This window comes from Neoarius graeffei, chromosome 24, assembly GCF_027579695.1.
Source record: "Neoarius graeffei isolate fNeoGra1 chromosome 24, fNeoGra1.pri, whole genome shotgun sequence".
Lineage (NCBI taxonomy): Eukaryota > Metazoa > Chordata > Actinopteri > Siluriformes > Ariidae > Neoarius > Neoarius graeffei.
In genome coordinates, this window is record NC_083592.1 from 7,832,046 (window position 1) to 7,848,219 (window position 16,174).

At 44.0% G+C, this 16,174-nt stretch overlaps 1 protein-coding gene across 1 annotated transcript; it reads right to left on the reverse strand.

The window, feature by feature from the left end:
- Window positions 1-11,702: 11,702 nt before the first annotated feature.
- Window positions 11,703-13,980, reverse strand: LOC132872886 (piggyBac transposable element-derived protein 2-like). Its single transcript, XM_060908004.1, has 3 exons — window positions 13,836-13,980; window positions 12,549-12,629; window positions 11,703-12,413 (listed from the first exon to the last, which is right to left on the reverse strand). Exons 1-3 carry the CDS (start codon window positions 13,978-13,980, stop codon window positions 11,776-11,778), a joined length of 864 nt encoding a protein of 287 aa, XP_060763987.1. The 3' UTR covers window positions 11,703-11,775.
- Window positions 13,981-16,174: the final 2,194 nt, after the last annotated feature.

Below are 16,174 nucleotides of genomic sequence, written 5' to 3' on the forward strand. Positions count from 1 at the left end.
TGGGAGAAAATACGTGGAGCTTGTTCTGTCCTATTTAACACAATAGGACAAAACACCCTATATGTCAAGAAAAAAAGAAGCAAAAATACCCAGTACATGTTGAATTTGCATATAATGATCATTCGCTTACAGCCAGCTCATTCTCCTATTTAACCACCATTTTGAAAAAAGTAAAAACATCTGGAATCTTCTTTGCTTCTCTTTCTTGACACATTTCTACAGAAGCTAAATGGTTAAATATCTCATCTCATTATCTCTAGCCGCTTTATCCTTCTGCAGGGTCGCAGGCAAGCTGGAGCCTATCCCAGCTGACTACGGGCGAAAGGCGGGGTACACCCTGGACAAGTCGCCAGGTCATCACAGGGCTGACACATAGACACAGACAATCATTCACACTCACACCTACGGTCAATTTAGAGTCACCAATTAACCTAACCTGCATGTCTTTGGACTGTGGGGGAAACCAGAGCACCCGGAGGAAACCCACGTGGACAACATGCAAACTCCGCACAGAAAGGCCCTCGCCGGCCACAGGGCTCGAACCCGGACCTTCTTGCTGTGAGGTGACAGCGCTAACCACTACACCACCGTGCCGCCCATGGTTAAATATATTTATTCATTTATTTTTGTTATTTATTGTTTAACATGTTTATAAGCATCTTTAAATGATAATAATGTGCCTTTTTGTTTAGTGCCAAGAACAAATCATGCTTTTGATTGTAAGTGGAAAGTGTTTATGAATTGATTACATTCATTCAGGGTTTAAAGTCTTTTAGGATTTACAATATAATAATGTTTGGAAATGTTAAAATCAACTTCATTTTAATTTGTATCTCTGACTTGCTCCATTTTTTATTTACCTTCAGTATTTATGTTCTCACTTGTCTAAATATTGCTTTATGTTACTTTGTTTGTTTGTTTGTTTGTTTATAGATAAACTCTATCCGCAACAGAAAGCTTATTTAAAGGCAGTTTGTAACTTTGGAGTGTGTAATCACTGTAACCTGTACTGTCTGCTGTTCACATGCTGTATGTTCATACTGAATTTATATTCGGTGTTTAATTTGTTCTTCACTCATTCCACTGTCATCTATTTATTCTTTTCTCCCTCTTACATGGAAAATGTTATGACTTGTTGAATCTGAATCATTATTGCTGTTACATTCTGATAAACTGTTTTAATAAATTATTGATTTGGATCAGCACTCTTTCTGTGATGTGTATTTGCTGACTGATATCTAAATAAATATAATGATAATGATCATACACAAATGCATATTCCTTAGACTTTTAAGCAGAAATAAGTCCAGAACCCAGATCTAGGTAATTTAACTACCAACACATTCTACAGTAAACATCGAAGCAGTTCTTCAAAGATGGAGTTACCGTCACAGAAATGAGAGAGTGACTTCTTGGCTGATATATAGTTTTAGCCTAACTGTAGAAGTTGTGAATATCATTTCTGTCAGCAGACGTATGCACATGGTTTTTCTTGTGCCTTGTTTCTTCACTATTCATTTTGTAATGTTCTTACAGTCTTTTGTATCCCTCTGTGAGCTTTCTGCCATCTGAGCACACCAGGTGAGGGGTTGTTCAAGGATGTGCTTTATGCTTATTGTCCGGCAAGTTTACTCCACATATTGAATGCACCAGATAATTCTGTTTGACAAAAACAAGGCAGTAGAACTGAATCCAGTATTACAGAAAGCACACAGAACTTCTCAACAACCCATGAGGGAGCACTCAGAGCTCCACCCTCTCATTGGGAGATGGGAGGGTTTTTGTGAAGTTGCATGAATAGACCAGTAGGGTGCAGTCAGAGCACCTGCATGATCCTGTGCTTTCAAACCCCACTAGTGTGTGAGAGCTTTGCTGGTTGTGGTGATGGTTTAGAGGAGGCAACGGGCTCCACCTTCTTCTCAAAACGATATCCTGCTGGTGGACAACATCCTTTCAGGGTGGGACTGGGAATAAAAACACATCCTTCCCCACACTCCTCTGACTGCTATCTGTTCTGCACATGCAGACTTCAGAAACAAATTCTTCCAGCAAAAGAATAAATATAAAACAGGTATCCTGGCACCTAATTGACTGCATCATTGTGTGGTGCAAAGACTTCACTGATTTTCTTGTAACATGAACTATGAGAAGGGCGGCACGGTGGTGTAGTGGTTTGCACTGTCACCTCAAAGCAAGAAGGTTCTGGGTTCGAACCCAGTGGCTGACGGGGGCCTTTCTGTGTGGAGTTTGCATGCTCTCCCCGTGTCTGCATGGGTTTCTTCCGGGTGCTCCGGTTTCCCCCACAGTTCAAAGACATGCAGGTTAGGCTAATTGGTGGCTCTAAATTGACCATAGGTGTGACTTGTCCAGGGTGTACCCCGCCTCTCGCCCATAGTCAGCTGGGATAGGCTCCAGCTTGCCTGCGACCCTGCACAGGATAAGCGGTTACAGGTAATGGATGGATGAACTATGAGAAGTGCAGACACCAAATTCCATGTAGCAGTGCAACAACCTTTCCAATTGCAAAAAGCAAGCAAGAAGATGCTATACTGAGCTTACTTGAGAAAAGCTGAGGCTAGAGCTGTGTTTTGATGCACCGTAGCTCAGTAGCTAACAGAGATTGAGCCATCTTTGGCTTCAGCATCCATGGATACAAAGTGATACTCTATAAATTCTGTGCTTGACTAAATAAATAAATTAATTAATAAATTTTAAAAAATAACAATTGGTTTGATGAGAACTCATTCACCATCATCACCTTGCTGGACAATAAGCATAAAGCACATCCTTGAACAACCCCTCATCTGGTGTGCTCAGATGGCAGAAAGCTCACAGAGGGATACAAAAGACTGTAAGAACATTACAAAATGAATAGTGAAGAAACAAGGCACAAGAAAAACCATGTGCATATGTCTACTGACAGAAACGACATTCACAACTTCTACAGTTAGGCTAAAACTATATGTCAGCCAAGAAGTCACTCTCTTATTTCTGTGAAGGTAACTCCATCCTTGAAGAACTGCTTCAATGTCCTCTTCATGTCCTCAATCTTGGTGGTGACAACAACCCTGCTTAGGTACAGAAGCAGGAAGGGTACTTCTGCACAAGAACACTTCACCTATACATAGCTATGGCTTGGGAAGATAAAAGCATCCCAAAGCAGTGCAGAGACACAAAAATCATCACCATCGACCCATCCATCCATTATCTGTAGCCACTTATCCTGTCCTACAGGGTCGCAGCCAAGCTGGAGCCTATCCCAGCTGACTATGGGCGAGAGGCGGGGTACACCCTGGACAAGTTGCCAGGTCATCGCAGGGCTAACACATAGACACATACAACCATTCACGCTCACATTCACACCTACGGTCAATTTAGAGCCACCAATTAGCCTAACCTGCATGACTGTGGGGGAAACCGGAGCACCCAGAGGAAACCCAGGTGGACGTGGGGAGAGCATGCAAACTCCACACAGAAAGGCCCTCACTGGCCACTGGGCTCGAACCCAGGACCTTCTTGCTGTGATGCGACAGTGCTAACCACTACACCACCGTACCGCCCCTCATCATTATCATATAAAAATATATATCTCTGTCTCACTGTCGAATTATATGTCCATCCTGAGACACCAGTGATCCTGAATTCTTCTGCTCCTTGGACTCGTCTGATCCATCCTGATACCCTATGTCTGGCTGGAGTCTCATCACATTGCTCCTGTTGAGGACGGCCCCATATGGACAGTCGAAAGTCACACTTGGAAGATGCTCTGGACTGTTACAGCTTTGCTATGATGGCTGACTACAATCACCAGGATAACTTTAGGACTGTAGCTGTCATGAACAGTTTTGCACTCAAGTTTCCATCAATAAACAGTTTATAACTTCAACAAAACAGACTTCATGTTAAAACTATAATGAATTTCCTGGTTACACAGTTTTACTTTGTGACTCTACAGGACACAGTTAGAGAAGTGAGTTATTTACAATTCACCCTGTTATCACCCAGATGAGGATGGGTTCCATTTTGAGTCCGGTTCCTCTCGAGGTTTCTTCCTCTCGTTGTCTGAGGGAATTTTTCCTCACCACCATCACCTCAGGCTTGATCATGAGGGATACATTTATTAAGGATAAAATTAGCTCAGGGCGGCACGGTGGTGTAGTGGTTAGCGCTGTCGCCTCACAGCAAGAAGGTCCTGGGTTTGAACCCCGGGTCCGGCGAGGGCCTTTCTGTGTGGAGTTTGCATGTTCTCCCCGTGTCCGCGTGGGTTTCCTCCGGGTGCTCCGGTTTCCCCCACAGTCCAAAGACATGCAGGTTAGGTTAACTGGTGACTCTAAATTGACCGTGAGTGTGAATGGTTGTCTGTGTCTATGTGTCAGCCCTGTGATGACCTGGCGACTTGTCCAGGGTGTACCCCGCCTTTCGCCCGTAGTCAGCTGGGATAGGCTCCAGCTTGCCTGCGACCCTGTAGAAGGATAAAGCGGCCAGAGATAATGAGATGAGATGAAAATTAGCTCATATGTTTATGCTTTTAAATTTTCTGTAAAGCTGCTTTGTTGCAGTGTCTGTTGGTAAAAGCGTGATACAAATAAACTGACTTGATTTAAAAGGTTGGGAGCTTCTGTTCTCTGGGGTTCAAGCCTGGGGTTTTGCTGGATATTCAGAGGCCTGTTCTGAACCCAGAAATGGATTTATACTCTTGCTCAAGTCTGTGTGTTGACACATATTATTCACAGGGTCTGTGGAGAGTTCACTTGAATTCACAGGGTTTTTTTTTTTGGCCTGACATACACTGTGAATTTTGGGAATAAGTGTGTGCTTTTCAAAACCATGTCCCATAAGATAAACTCTGGTCAAATTCTAAAGCCGGCATCACCAAATGGCGGACCACGGTCCGGATCCGAACCCAGACCTGTTATTAGAGTTTGAAGGACCGTTTCTATTTTCTGTGCGACGTGTTTCGCATTTATGGTAGTCTCATTTTTAGCTGCGCAGCTTTTTTTTGTTTGTTTGTTGATAAAATCTATCAGCAACAGAAAGCTTATTTAAAGGCAGTTTGTAACTTTGGAGTGTGTAATCACTGTAACCTGTACTGTCTGCTGTTCACATGCTGTATGTTCATACTGAATTTATATTCGGTGTTTAATTTGTTCTTCACTCATTCCACTGTCATCTATTTATTCTTTTCTCCCTCTTACATGAAAATGTTATGACTTGATGAATCTGAATCATTATTGCTGTTACATTCTGACAAACTGCTTTAATAAATTATTGATTTGTATCAACACTTTCTGTGATGTGTATTTTCTTACTGATAAATCTAAATAAATATAATGATAATGATCATACACAAATGCATATTCTTTAGACCTTAAAGCAGAAGGAAGTCCAGAACCCAGATCTAGGTCAATTAACTACCAACATGTTCTACAGTAAACATCGAGATCTGTGAGTTTACTCCACACATTGAACGCACCGGATAATTCTGTTTGACAAAAACAAGGCAGTAGAACTGAATCCAGTATTACAGAAAGCACACAGAACTTCTCAACAACCCATGAGGAAGCACTCAGAGCTCTGCCCTCTCATTGGGAGATGGGAGGGTTTTTGTGAAGTTGCATGAATAGACCAGTAGGGTGCAGTCAGAGCACCTGTGTGATCCTGCGCTTTCAAACCCCACTAGTGTGTGAGAGCTTTGATGGTTGTGGTGATGGTTTGGAGGATGCAATGGGCTTCACCTTCTTCTCAAAACGATATCCTGCTGATGGACAACATCCTTTCAGGGTGGGGCTGATAATAAAAACACATCCCTCCCCACAATCCTCTGACTGCTCTCTATTCTGTGCATGTGAACGTCACAAACAAATGTTTCAGCAAAAGAATAAAGATCCTGGCACTTAATTAACTATTAAGTGCATGGACATCACTGATTTCCTGGTAACATGAGCTATGAGAGGTGTAGATTCTAAATTCCATGTGGCAGTGCAACAACCTTTTCAAAAGCAAAAGACCAGTGAGAAGAGGCTACACTGAGCTAAAAAATAAATTATATTAAAAAAATCTCCTTCTCACCTCCGGCGGGGGGGTGGTATCCATGTCATCCTCAAGCTCGGGTCCTCTACCAGAGGCCTGGGAGTTTGAGGGTTCTGCGCAGTATCTTCGATGTTCCTAGTACTGCACTCTTCTGGACTGAGGCTTCAGATGTTGTTCCTGGGATTTGCTGGAGCCACTCTCCCAGTTTGGGGGTTACTGCCCCAAGTGCCCCCACTACCACGGGGACCACGCAACCCTTGACCTTCCACATCCATTCCAGCTGCTCTTTCAACCCTTGATACTTCTCAAGTTTCTCATGTTCCTTCTTCTTGATGTTGGCGTCAGCTGGGATCGCCACATCTATCACCACCACCCTCTTCTGCTCTTTGTCCACCACCACTATGTCCTGTTGGTTAGCCAGGATCTGTTTGTCAGTCTGGAAGCTGAAGTCCCACAGAACCTTGGCCCTGTTGTTCTCAGCCACCTTCTGTGGTATGGCCCATTGGGACTTGGGTACTTCTATTCCATACTGGTTGCAGATGTTCCTGTATACTATCCCAGCCACCTGGTTGTGCCTCTCCATGTACGCTGATCCAGCTAGCATCTTACACCCTGCTACTATGTGCTGGACTGTTTCAGGGGCTTCTTTGCACAGTCTGCATCTGGGGTCTGATCTACTCTGGTAGATCCTGGCCTCTATGGCTCTTGTGCTTATGGCCTGTTCTTGTGCTGCCATGATTAGTGCCTCTGTGCTGTCTGTCAGTCCTGCATTATCCAGCCACTGGTAGGATTTCTTGATATCAGCCACTTCCTCTATCTGACGGTGGTACATGCCATGTAGGGGTTTGTCTCTCCAGGTTGTCTGTTCCTCCTCCTCCTCTGCACTCTCATCAGGGTTCTGCTGCCTGAGACATTCACTTAGCAGTTAATCCTTTGGGGCCATCTTTCTGATGTATTCTCGGATTTTCGATGTTTCATCCTGGACCGTGGTCTTGATGCTCACTAGCCCTCGGCCTCCCTCTTTCCGCTTAGTGTATAGTCTCAGGGTGCTGGACTTGGGGTGGAACCCTCCATGCATGGTGAGGAGATTTCTAGTCTTGATATCTGTGGCTTCTATCTCCTCCTTTGGCCAGTTTATGATACCAGCGGGGTATCTGATGACTGGTAGTGCGTACATGTTGATGGCTCGGACCTTGTTCTTACCATTCAGCTGACTTTTCAGGACCTGCCTTACTCTCTGGAGGTATTTGGCTGTGGTTGACTTCCTTGTGGCCTCTTCATGGTTTCCATTAGCCTGTGGAATGCCAAGGTACTTGTAGCTGTCTTGGATATCACCTATGTTGCCCTCTGGTAGGTCAATCCCCTCAGTCCGGATGATCTTGCCTCTCTTTGAGACCATCCGGCCATACTTGTCCAATCCGAATGACATCCCTATGTCATCGCTGTAGATCCGGGTGGTGTGGATCAGCGAGTCTATTTCTCGCTCGTTCCTGGCATACAGCTTGATGTCATCCATGTAGAGCAGGTAGCTGATTGTTGCCCCACTACGGAATCGGTACCCGTAGCCGCTCTTCGTGATGATCTGACTGAGGGGGTTCAGGCCTATGCAGAACAGCAGTGGTGATAGCGCATCTCCTTGGTATATGCCGCACTTGATGTTGACTTGGGCAATGGGTTTTGAGTTGGCCTCTAGGGTTGTCTTCCACATTTCCATTGAGTTCTGGATGAAGGTCCTTAGGTTCCTGTTGATCTTATACAGTTCCAGACATTCCAGTATCCATGTGTGTGGCATTGAGTTGTAGGCTTTCTTGTAGTCAATCCAGGCAGTGCACAGGTTGGTCTGTCTCTTCTTACAGTCTCGGGCGACTGTTCTATTGACCAGTAGCTGGTGCTTGGCTCCTCTGGTGTTACTGCCAATTCCTTTCTGTACCTCGCTCATGTATTGAGCCACATGCTTACTCATTTTTGCCGCAATGATGCCTGACAGGGCCTTCCATGTTGTGCAGAGACAGGTAATTGGCCGGTAGTTGGATGGGATGGGTCCCTTCTGGGGGTCCTTCATGATTAGGACTGTCCTGCCTTGGGTTAGCCATTCTGGGTGGGTTCCATCCCTCAGCAGCTGGTTCATCTGTGCTGCTAGGCGTTCATGGAGTGCAGTTAGCTTCTTCAGCCAGTACGTATGGATCATATCGGGGCCTGGTGCTGTCCAGCTCTTCATCTTTGACACTCTTTCTTGGACGTCTGCCATTGAGATGGTTACTGGTTCATGTTCTGGGAGGTTGCTGTGGTCAGCTCTTAGGTCCACTAACCATTGGGCATCGGTGTTGTGTGATGCCTTTCTTTCCCATATGTCTTTCCAGTATTTTTCCACCTCAGCTCTTGGTGGGTCTGACCGGTTGTTGTTCCCCTGCCACTGAGAGTACACCTTGGCTGGTTCAGTGGAGAACAGCTTGTTTATTCTCCTGGCCTCTCCCTCCTTGGTGTATCTCTTCAACCGGGTGGCCAGAGCTGTTAGTCGCTGTTTGGCAGTTTCGAGTGCCTCTGGTATGGAGAGTGAGTTGTACTTCCTGGGTGCCCCTTTATTCACCATGTTCCCTTTCTGTAGTTCAGCTAGCTGGCTAACTTCTCTCCGTGCTGCCTTTATCTTGGCCTCTAATCGTCTCTTCCATGGTGGATACTGTTTGTTATGTCCCGAGCCCACCTTGTGTCCAAGCATCTCCATGATTACTGTTGCTGTACTGTGTATCAGCTTGTTGGTCTCAGTGATGGTTCTTGTGGAGATTGTCTTCAGAGCAGCATTCACATCTACTAGTAGATCTTCTGAAGGTACTTGGCAACTCAGCTTCGGTATTCGTCGGGGGCTCCAGGTTTCCAGTTGGGTCACGATCTTCCTTCTCAGGTCAGCAGCTCTTGTGTTGAAGCTGTTAGTTGTTGGGGCTTGGTACCCAATCTCTGGTTGTGGGGATGATGACATCTCCCCGCTGACCTGTCTTCCTGGCTCCCCCTTGCCGTAGCATCGTTGTTGTATTTCATTAATCTCTAGTTGTGATAGTAGATTTCGATTACGGATGTTGGAACACTGGGCTTCGATTGTGGGTTTCGAAGTATCCAATGGTCCCACATTCGCTGCATGTATCCCCTCTCTCTGGGATTGCTTGTATCGTAGCATTCCAGCAAATCCGTATTTTCTGTCCTTGTCCATTGATGTCTTGTTCCAGTAGCCCATTTCTCATCAGTTTGCCCTGGTTCCCTAGCAACTGACGCAGACCTTGTTGACCTGGGCGACGTCTGAGCTGGTATGACTCTATCAGCTATGTCTTCACTCATTCCTGAGGTAGGCTGATATATCATGAGGGGTTTTTGCCTAAGAACCCTTACTGGATGATGTTTTGCCCCAACCGGGATTCGAACCCCGATCTCCTGCGTCGTAGTCAGTGAGCGCCACTGTACTATCCAGCTGATATATATATATATATATATATATATATATATATTTAAAGCCAAGGCTAGAGCTGTGTTTTAATGCAATGCTAATGGAGCTTGATCCATCTTTGGCTTCAGCATCCATGGATACAAAGCGATACTCTATAAGTTCTGTGCTCTGTAAGTTCTGTGCACCATCATCACCTTGCTCGACAATAAGCATAAAGCACACAGGGCATCCTTAAACAATCCCACACCTGTGATATTCACAGCTTCAGTAAATGTGCAAGGAACAGAACCATGACCTCTCATTGACCTCTCAAGTGTCACATTGGACACTGTGAACAGGACGCTCCTTTGGAATGCACTCCTGAAATTTGGTTGTCCCATTTAAATCTATCAATAGCATTTGGTCATTCCATGATGGGATGATGGTTCATGTCCCTATTAGAGGCCAAGAGTCAGACCCCATCAGCACAGGAGTAAAGTAGGGATGTGTGCTGGCACCTGTTCAACATTTTCTCCATAAGGAATTCCATAAGACAGCAGTGGAATTGCAGAAGGCTGAACCGCTTTAATAAGAAGAGGTTCCAAGTGTGTGCCAAACTCTTCACCACAGAGTAAAGACATGGGGTTTGAGTTGTTCTGAAGGAGGAAACGGAGGCGATTTCTCTATTTTCTTTATTCAAATATCTGGGTAGTATCCTCTCTGAGGACTGCAGTATTGATAATCAGGTTATGTCTGGTCTTTCAGGACATGAGTCTCCACCTAAATACTGAGGTTGTTGTTTGCCAAGCTGTCTGTATAAGTGTAAAATAGTCCTGAGAACCCAGAGGGTACTACTACTTACTGTTACCTTTGAAGGCACTTGCATGCTAGAGGAGGACAGTACTGCTAGAAAAATAGCATAAACAATCCACAAAGAACACATGGAAGGATGTTACTTCCAATGTTACTAATTATACATGAACGTCACCATCATTCATTGCATGATGATGATGATGTCATAATATTGTGTGTTTTTAACTGTGCTCATTGAATTAGACACTCACACATACACAGATCCCTTTCATTTAAGCAAGTTACATTTGTAAATTTTTTTTTGTATGCTGTAATAAATTCCTGATCGCAGAGAATGCTGAAACATGTGAACAGGTGGGTTTGTGTATCACTTTCTTTTATTTACAGAAAAAAAAAGCACTTTTCAGTGCTTGGTCAGGGAGATTTCCAACCCTCTACACACACAGCCAACACACTGGTTGGAGACTTCTTTTTTCCTCCTCTCCACCCTTTTATTAGCTCACTGTCACTGGGAACACACACACACACACACACACACACACACACACACACACACACACACATACAGCACAGCACAGCACACATTAACCCTTAGATGCATGGACGACCAGACCTACACTCTTCCATGAGTGGGGTCCAAAATGACCCCAATTGGAATTAGGGCATTTTTGAGTGGAAACTGATTTTATGTTGTTCAGAGTTGATTGTTAATGCCATATTTTGATATTTGACATGTTCATTCACCACTTTGTATGTTTGTTTGTTTTGTGTGAATTTGTTTGTTGTTTGTTTATTTTTGTATGTCTGTACATGTACAGTTGAATTTTTGTGTGTGTGTGTGCTCATCCGTATAGCGGTATCTCAGAGGATAACATATTCTCCAGTGGAGAGAATGATGAGAGAAACAGTAATGACACAATGACAACAGTATGATGTTGTATGATGTTCTCATGCACTTTATTTACATGCTTACTTATCCCCTTAACACCCAAATATAGAAAAAAAGTTTAAAAACATTTTTTCAACCTAATATATGTTGTTCTAGGAAGGCTCTGATGCAAAAATTGTGTTTCTTTTTTAATTTTGACATTTTAGCAACTTTTTGGGGAAATGTTGTAAAATTACAACGTTGGCTCTCAAGGGTAGGTAGCAGAATTTCACTGGCATCATTCACACACTGTAAATGATCTGGGTGTGTTTGTCTTCACTTTCCTGCTGATAAAGGGTCACAGAAGTGATTGTATCTTCACAACAAACAACAACAATAATAGTCAGACATGTTATATTGTTTTATGACAAGTAATTTATTCAAAAAAAGTAATTTCCACTCTTTAAAAACACTGGATGAATGCTGTATGTACAAATCTGAAAACAAACTTAAGATGCATTTTTACATCTCCCTTCTTTACCTATGGTAGTCCAAAAAGCACTTTCTTTGTTCTGAAAAACAAAGGCGGACATCACACTTCATACAAACAGTGTTAGTGTAGCCTTTAGCACACTGTCTGCACCTTCCCCCGTCAGCTTTGATGGGGGAAATGCCCAGTCATGTCTTTGCAGACATCACTTGGTGGGTGTGCATTTCTCCTCTTAGAGGGCCTAGCAGCTGGAGAACTCATAGGGCTTGAGGATGGCCGCCCTCGCTTTGGCACTGGGACAGATGTGCCAGTCAGGATAAGGGAGGATGCCAACTGGGCCTGAAACCGTCTCCTGATCAGGATCTCTTTCTTTGGAATAGCCCAGGCCTTGCAGTCCCGTTTGTACAGGAGCCAAGCGTTGATCACAGCTAGAATAATTGTGTGCCAGAAGATGTAGATGTACCAACGATGGGACTTGAGAGGAAACTTGTACTTGGCCGCAAGTGAGTCCAGCAAATCCACTCCCCCCATGTTTTTGTTGTAGGTCGCCACGATGTTAGGCCTCTGAACTTCCACAAATGTTTTGGCAGTTTTGTCCCAACGTTTAACCTTTTCCACTGGTTCTGGGCCAGTAAAGGATGACACAAGTGTCACCTGACGGGTGTTGTACCATGTCACAGCACAAATGTTGTGGTTCTTCTCCACTCTGACATCAAATGTCCCTCTTCCCTTTTTCTTCAAGGTTTTCTCATCATTGAGGTTGCAGTTTGGAAGCCGTACTTTACTGTTAGCACAGTAAGCTAGTGTAATAAAAATAAGTATAGAACAACATAAGTATGCAGTAACAACACAATCACACAAGATTCATTGATGTTGAAAATAAGTTAACATTTTAGGACTATTGTATGCCGAATAAAACTGATGATAATACTTACATGTGTGTTGCTGAGTAAAAATGCTCTTCAGGGTGGTGAGAATGTAAGCAGTAGATGTGTTGATCAGCAACAAATGTATTCCTGACAACCAGAGGTGACAAAAATAAAAAGTTCCTAGGGATATCAACTGAAACTCCATATAAAATGCTTGGGGTCCATTTGGACCCCACTTATGGAAAAGTTGGGGATTGATACAAAATATAAAATAACTTAAAAGAAAAAAAACTGTCTCAGGCCAGGGAGCTGTCTGGCCTGCAGCTGACTCCTCCCCTGGCATGAAAGGTAATCCACCACCACCATCTGTGCCCCCGGCCTGTGGACCACCTCAAACTTAAAGAGCTGTAGAGCAAGATACCAACAAATGATCCATGTGTTGGCATCCTTCATGCAGTGGAGCCACTGGAACGGGGCATGATCTGAGCAGAGGGTGAAAAGGTGCCCCAGTAGATAGTACTGGAGAGTGAGGTCCACCTACTTGATGGTCAGACACTCTTTTTCACTGGTGCTGTACTTAGTCTCTCGCACCAAGAGCTTGCGGCTTATGCACAGCACCAGGCGCTCCTCTTTCTCCTCCACCCCATGGCCCCAGCCCTCTGTCCAAGATGTCAGTCTGTAAAACAAAAGGGAGAGTGAAGTCAGGGGAGTGTAATAGTGGCCTCACACACTGTGCAGCTTTTATCCAGGGTGAAGTACTGTTGGCATGGCTCCATCCACTGGACTAGATCTGGTGCTCCCTTTTTAGTGAGCTCAGTCAGTGGGTTCGTAACGACCAAATAGTTAGGTATGAAACAACAATAACAGCCAGCCCCAGGAACTCCTTCACCCCCTTTTTGGTCTCGGGCCTTGGGCAGGTCACAAATGCTGCTGTCTTATCAATTTGGGGATGTACCTTCCCATGACCCAAGTGGAAGCCCAGATACTGTACTTCCACCCACCCAGTCACATACTTCTTTGGGTTACCTGTGAGCCCCATGCACCTCAATGACTTTAGGACAGCCCTAAGGTGTTTTACGTGCCATGCCCAATCATTACTGTAGATAATAATGTTGTCCAGGTAGGCCATGGCATAGGTGGCATGTGGCTGGAGTATTTTGTCCATGAGCCGCTGGAATATCGCAGGGGCTCAGAATAACCCAGATGGAAGGGTGACAAACTGGTGTAAACCAAATGGGATGGAAAAGGCCATTTTTTCTCAGGATAGGGGAGCTAAGGGGATCTGCCAATATCCCTTGGTTAAATCCAGTGTTGAGTAAAAACAAGCCGCACCTAACCAATCGAGCAACTTGCCAATGTGAGACATCAGATACATATCAAATTTAGACACCGTGTTGACTTTTTTATTGTCCACACGGAACCAGACTGACCCATTCATCTTGGGGAACAAGACCACCAGGCTGCTCCAGTCGCTGTGCGACTTACTGATTATATCCATTTTGATCATGGCCTTGAGTTAATTCTGACCTACAGATTTCTTGTGTTCAGGTAAGTGGAAGGGGTGGCTTCACACTACCACCCCTGGGGGCATCTCAGTATGGTGCTCTATGAGGTGGGTGTGACTGGGAAGAGGCATGTCAGAAAACTCTGCTTGCAACTTGGCAACCTCTGCAAGTTGGGACGGTGAGAGGAAGTCTCCACAGGGGACCGGGGTAGATTGAGTGGTTACTTTTGTTTTTACCTCCAGCCCCAGTTCTGCCCTCTCCAGAACTACAGATGCCAACTCCATAGGGACCCCCATGTTCCATAATTTAAGCAGATTGAGGTGGTCTATCTGCCATGCCCTGCCTCTGTCCATTCACTTCACCTCATAGTCAACATCCCCAACTCACCATTTGTCCTCAAAAGGCCCTTACCACTTGGCAAGAAATTTAGAGCTTGATGTGGGTAATAACACAAGCACTTTATCTCCTTATGTGAATTCTCGAAGGCACACACCCCTGTTGTACAGCCGGGATTGACATTCTTGTGCCTGCTGTAAATTCTCCTGAGTTAAATGGCTGAGTGCATGGAGTTTTGCACACAGGTTTTTATTATTAGAAAGTTTCTCTTTCCAATTTTTCTGTATGACAACTAGAATGCTGGAAGATTTGTGCCCATACAATAATTCAAACAGGGAAAACCCAGTGGAAGCTTGTGGGACCTCTCATACTGTGAACAACAGGGGCTCGAGCCACTTATCCCAGTTACATGTGTCTTCGCTCACAAACATACGAATTAAGTTTTTGAGGGTTAAATCGCTTGAGCAAGCCATCTGTCTGTGGGTGATAATTACTTGTGCTGATTGATTTAATTCCTAGTAACTTGTAGAGGTCATGATGAGTGCATGACATAAATGTAGTGCCCTGATCAGTCAGGATTTCTTTTGAAATCCCAACTAAGGAGATAATTTTAAACAGTGCCTCTGCTACACTGTGTGCAGAAATGTTACACAGTGGCACTGCTTCTGGGTATCACATTGCATAGCCCACCAGGACTAAAATAAAGCGATGCCCTGGTGCAGACCGATCTAACAGCCCGACGAGGTCCATCCCAATTCTTTTGAATGGGGCCTTGTGACATGCTACTGCAGGGCCCACCCACCACTACACACTCCATTAGGTTCTTAAACCCCAACCAATCTGTTCTCACAATTAGTGGGTGGGTGAGGTGTGGGCTAACTGCCACCTCAACATGAGAACTTGTCCCTCGAAATTAGATTTTGACTGACACCAGTGGGTATTCATGAATATCCCCTGCACACACCATACCTTCACCACACTGTAAAAAATTTTACGGGCGGGTGTTGATTGAACATAGATTTTACATATCATTTGACTCAGAAATATCATTTTCACTTACAACCAACTAAACCAGGTCGGCCTAATACACTTTCTCTCATTGTGATATCATGTTGAGCTATCAAGAATTTTAACATCCAAATATCAAAGATATCCTTGTTGATAGAACCAGCTGCAACCTGTTGCAACGCTGCATGTTGGTATCCTTGTTGGTAGAACCAATGACGCATATATACATGTGCTGTATGGGGTTTCCTTACCTCTGCGCAGGGGCAAATCACATCAAGGAGGAACGTGCTTGTTCTCAAGAACTTTTTGGGGATTGAACACTATTATTACAAATTTTGCACGCATTTCTTGAATGATTAAGGCTTTTAAAAGTATAGTGTCTGTAATCCAGGTATTAACACCGACACTCAGGTGTAAAGGTTAACTTGATTTAAAGCTCAGGTAAAGGTTAACAAAGGTTTTTAGTTTTTTGTCGTAAAATTGAAATGTGAGATTGACACATAGCAGTCACAGTTGGTTTATTTTGTCAAGTGCAAGTAGCTGATGCAGCCTGAGCACTTGTTTCTGTGATGCAGCCTGAGCATTTTTTTTAATTGTGATGTAGAATTTCAGTTTATTCCAGAACACTTTATACTTTTAAAGGCCTTAATCAGTCAACAAATGTTTGCAAAATTTCAAATCATAGTGTGTAGTCCATATATTAACACTGACGCTCAGCTGTGAAGGTTAACTTGATTTGAATACTCAGGTAAAGGTTTAAGTTTTTTTTTTTTTAGTTTTTTGTCGTAAAATTTTATTTTGAAATTGACACAGCAGTCACAGTTAGTTTATTTTGTCAAGTGC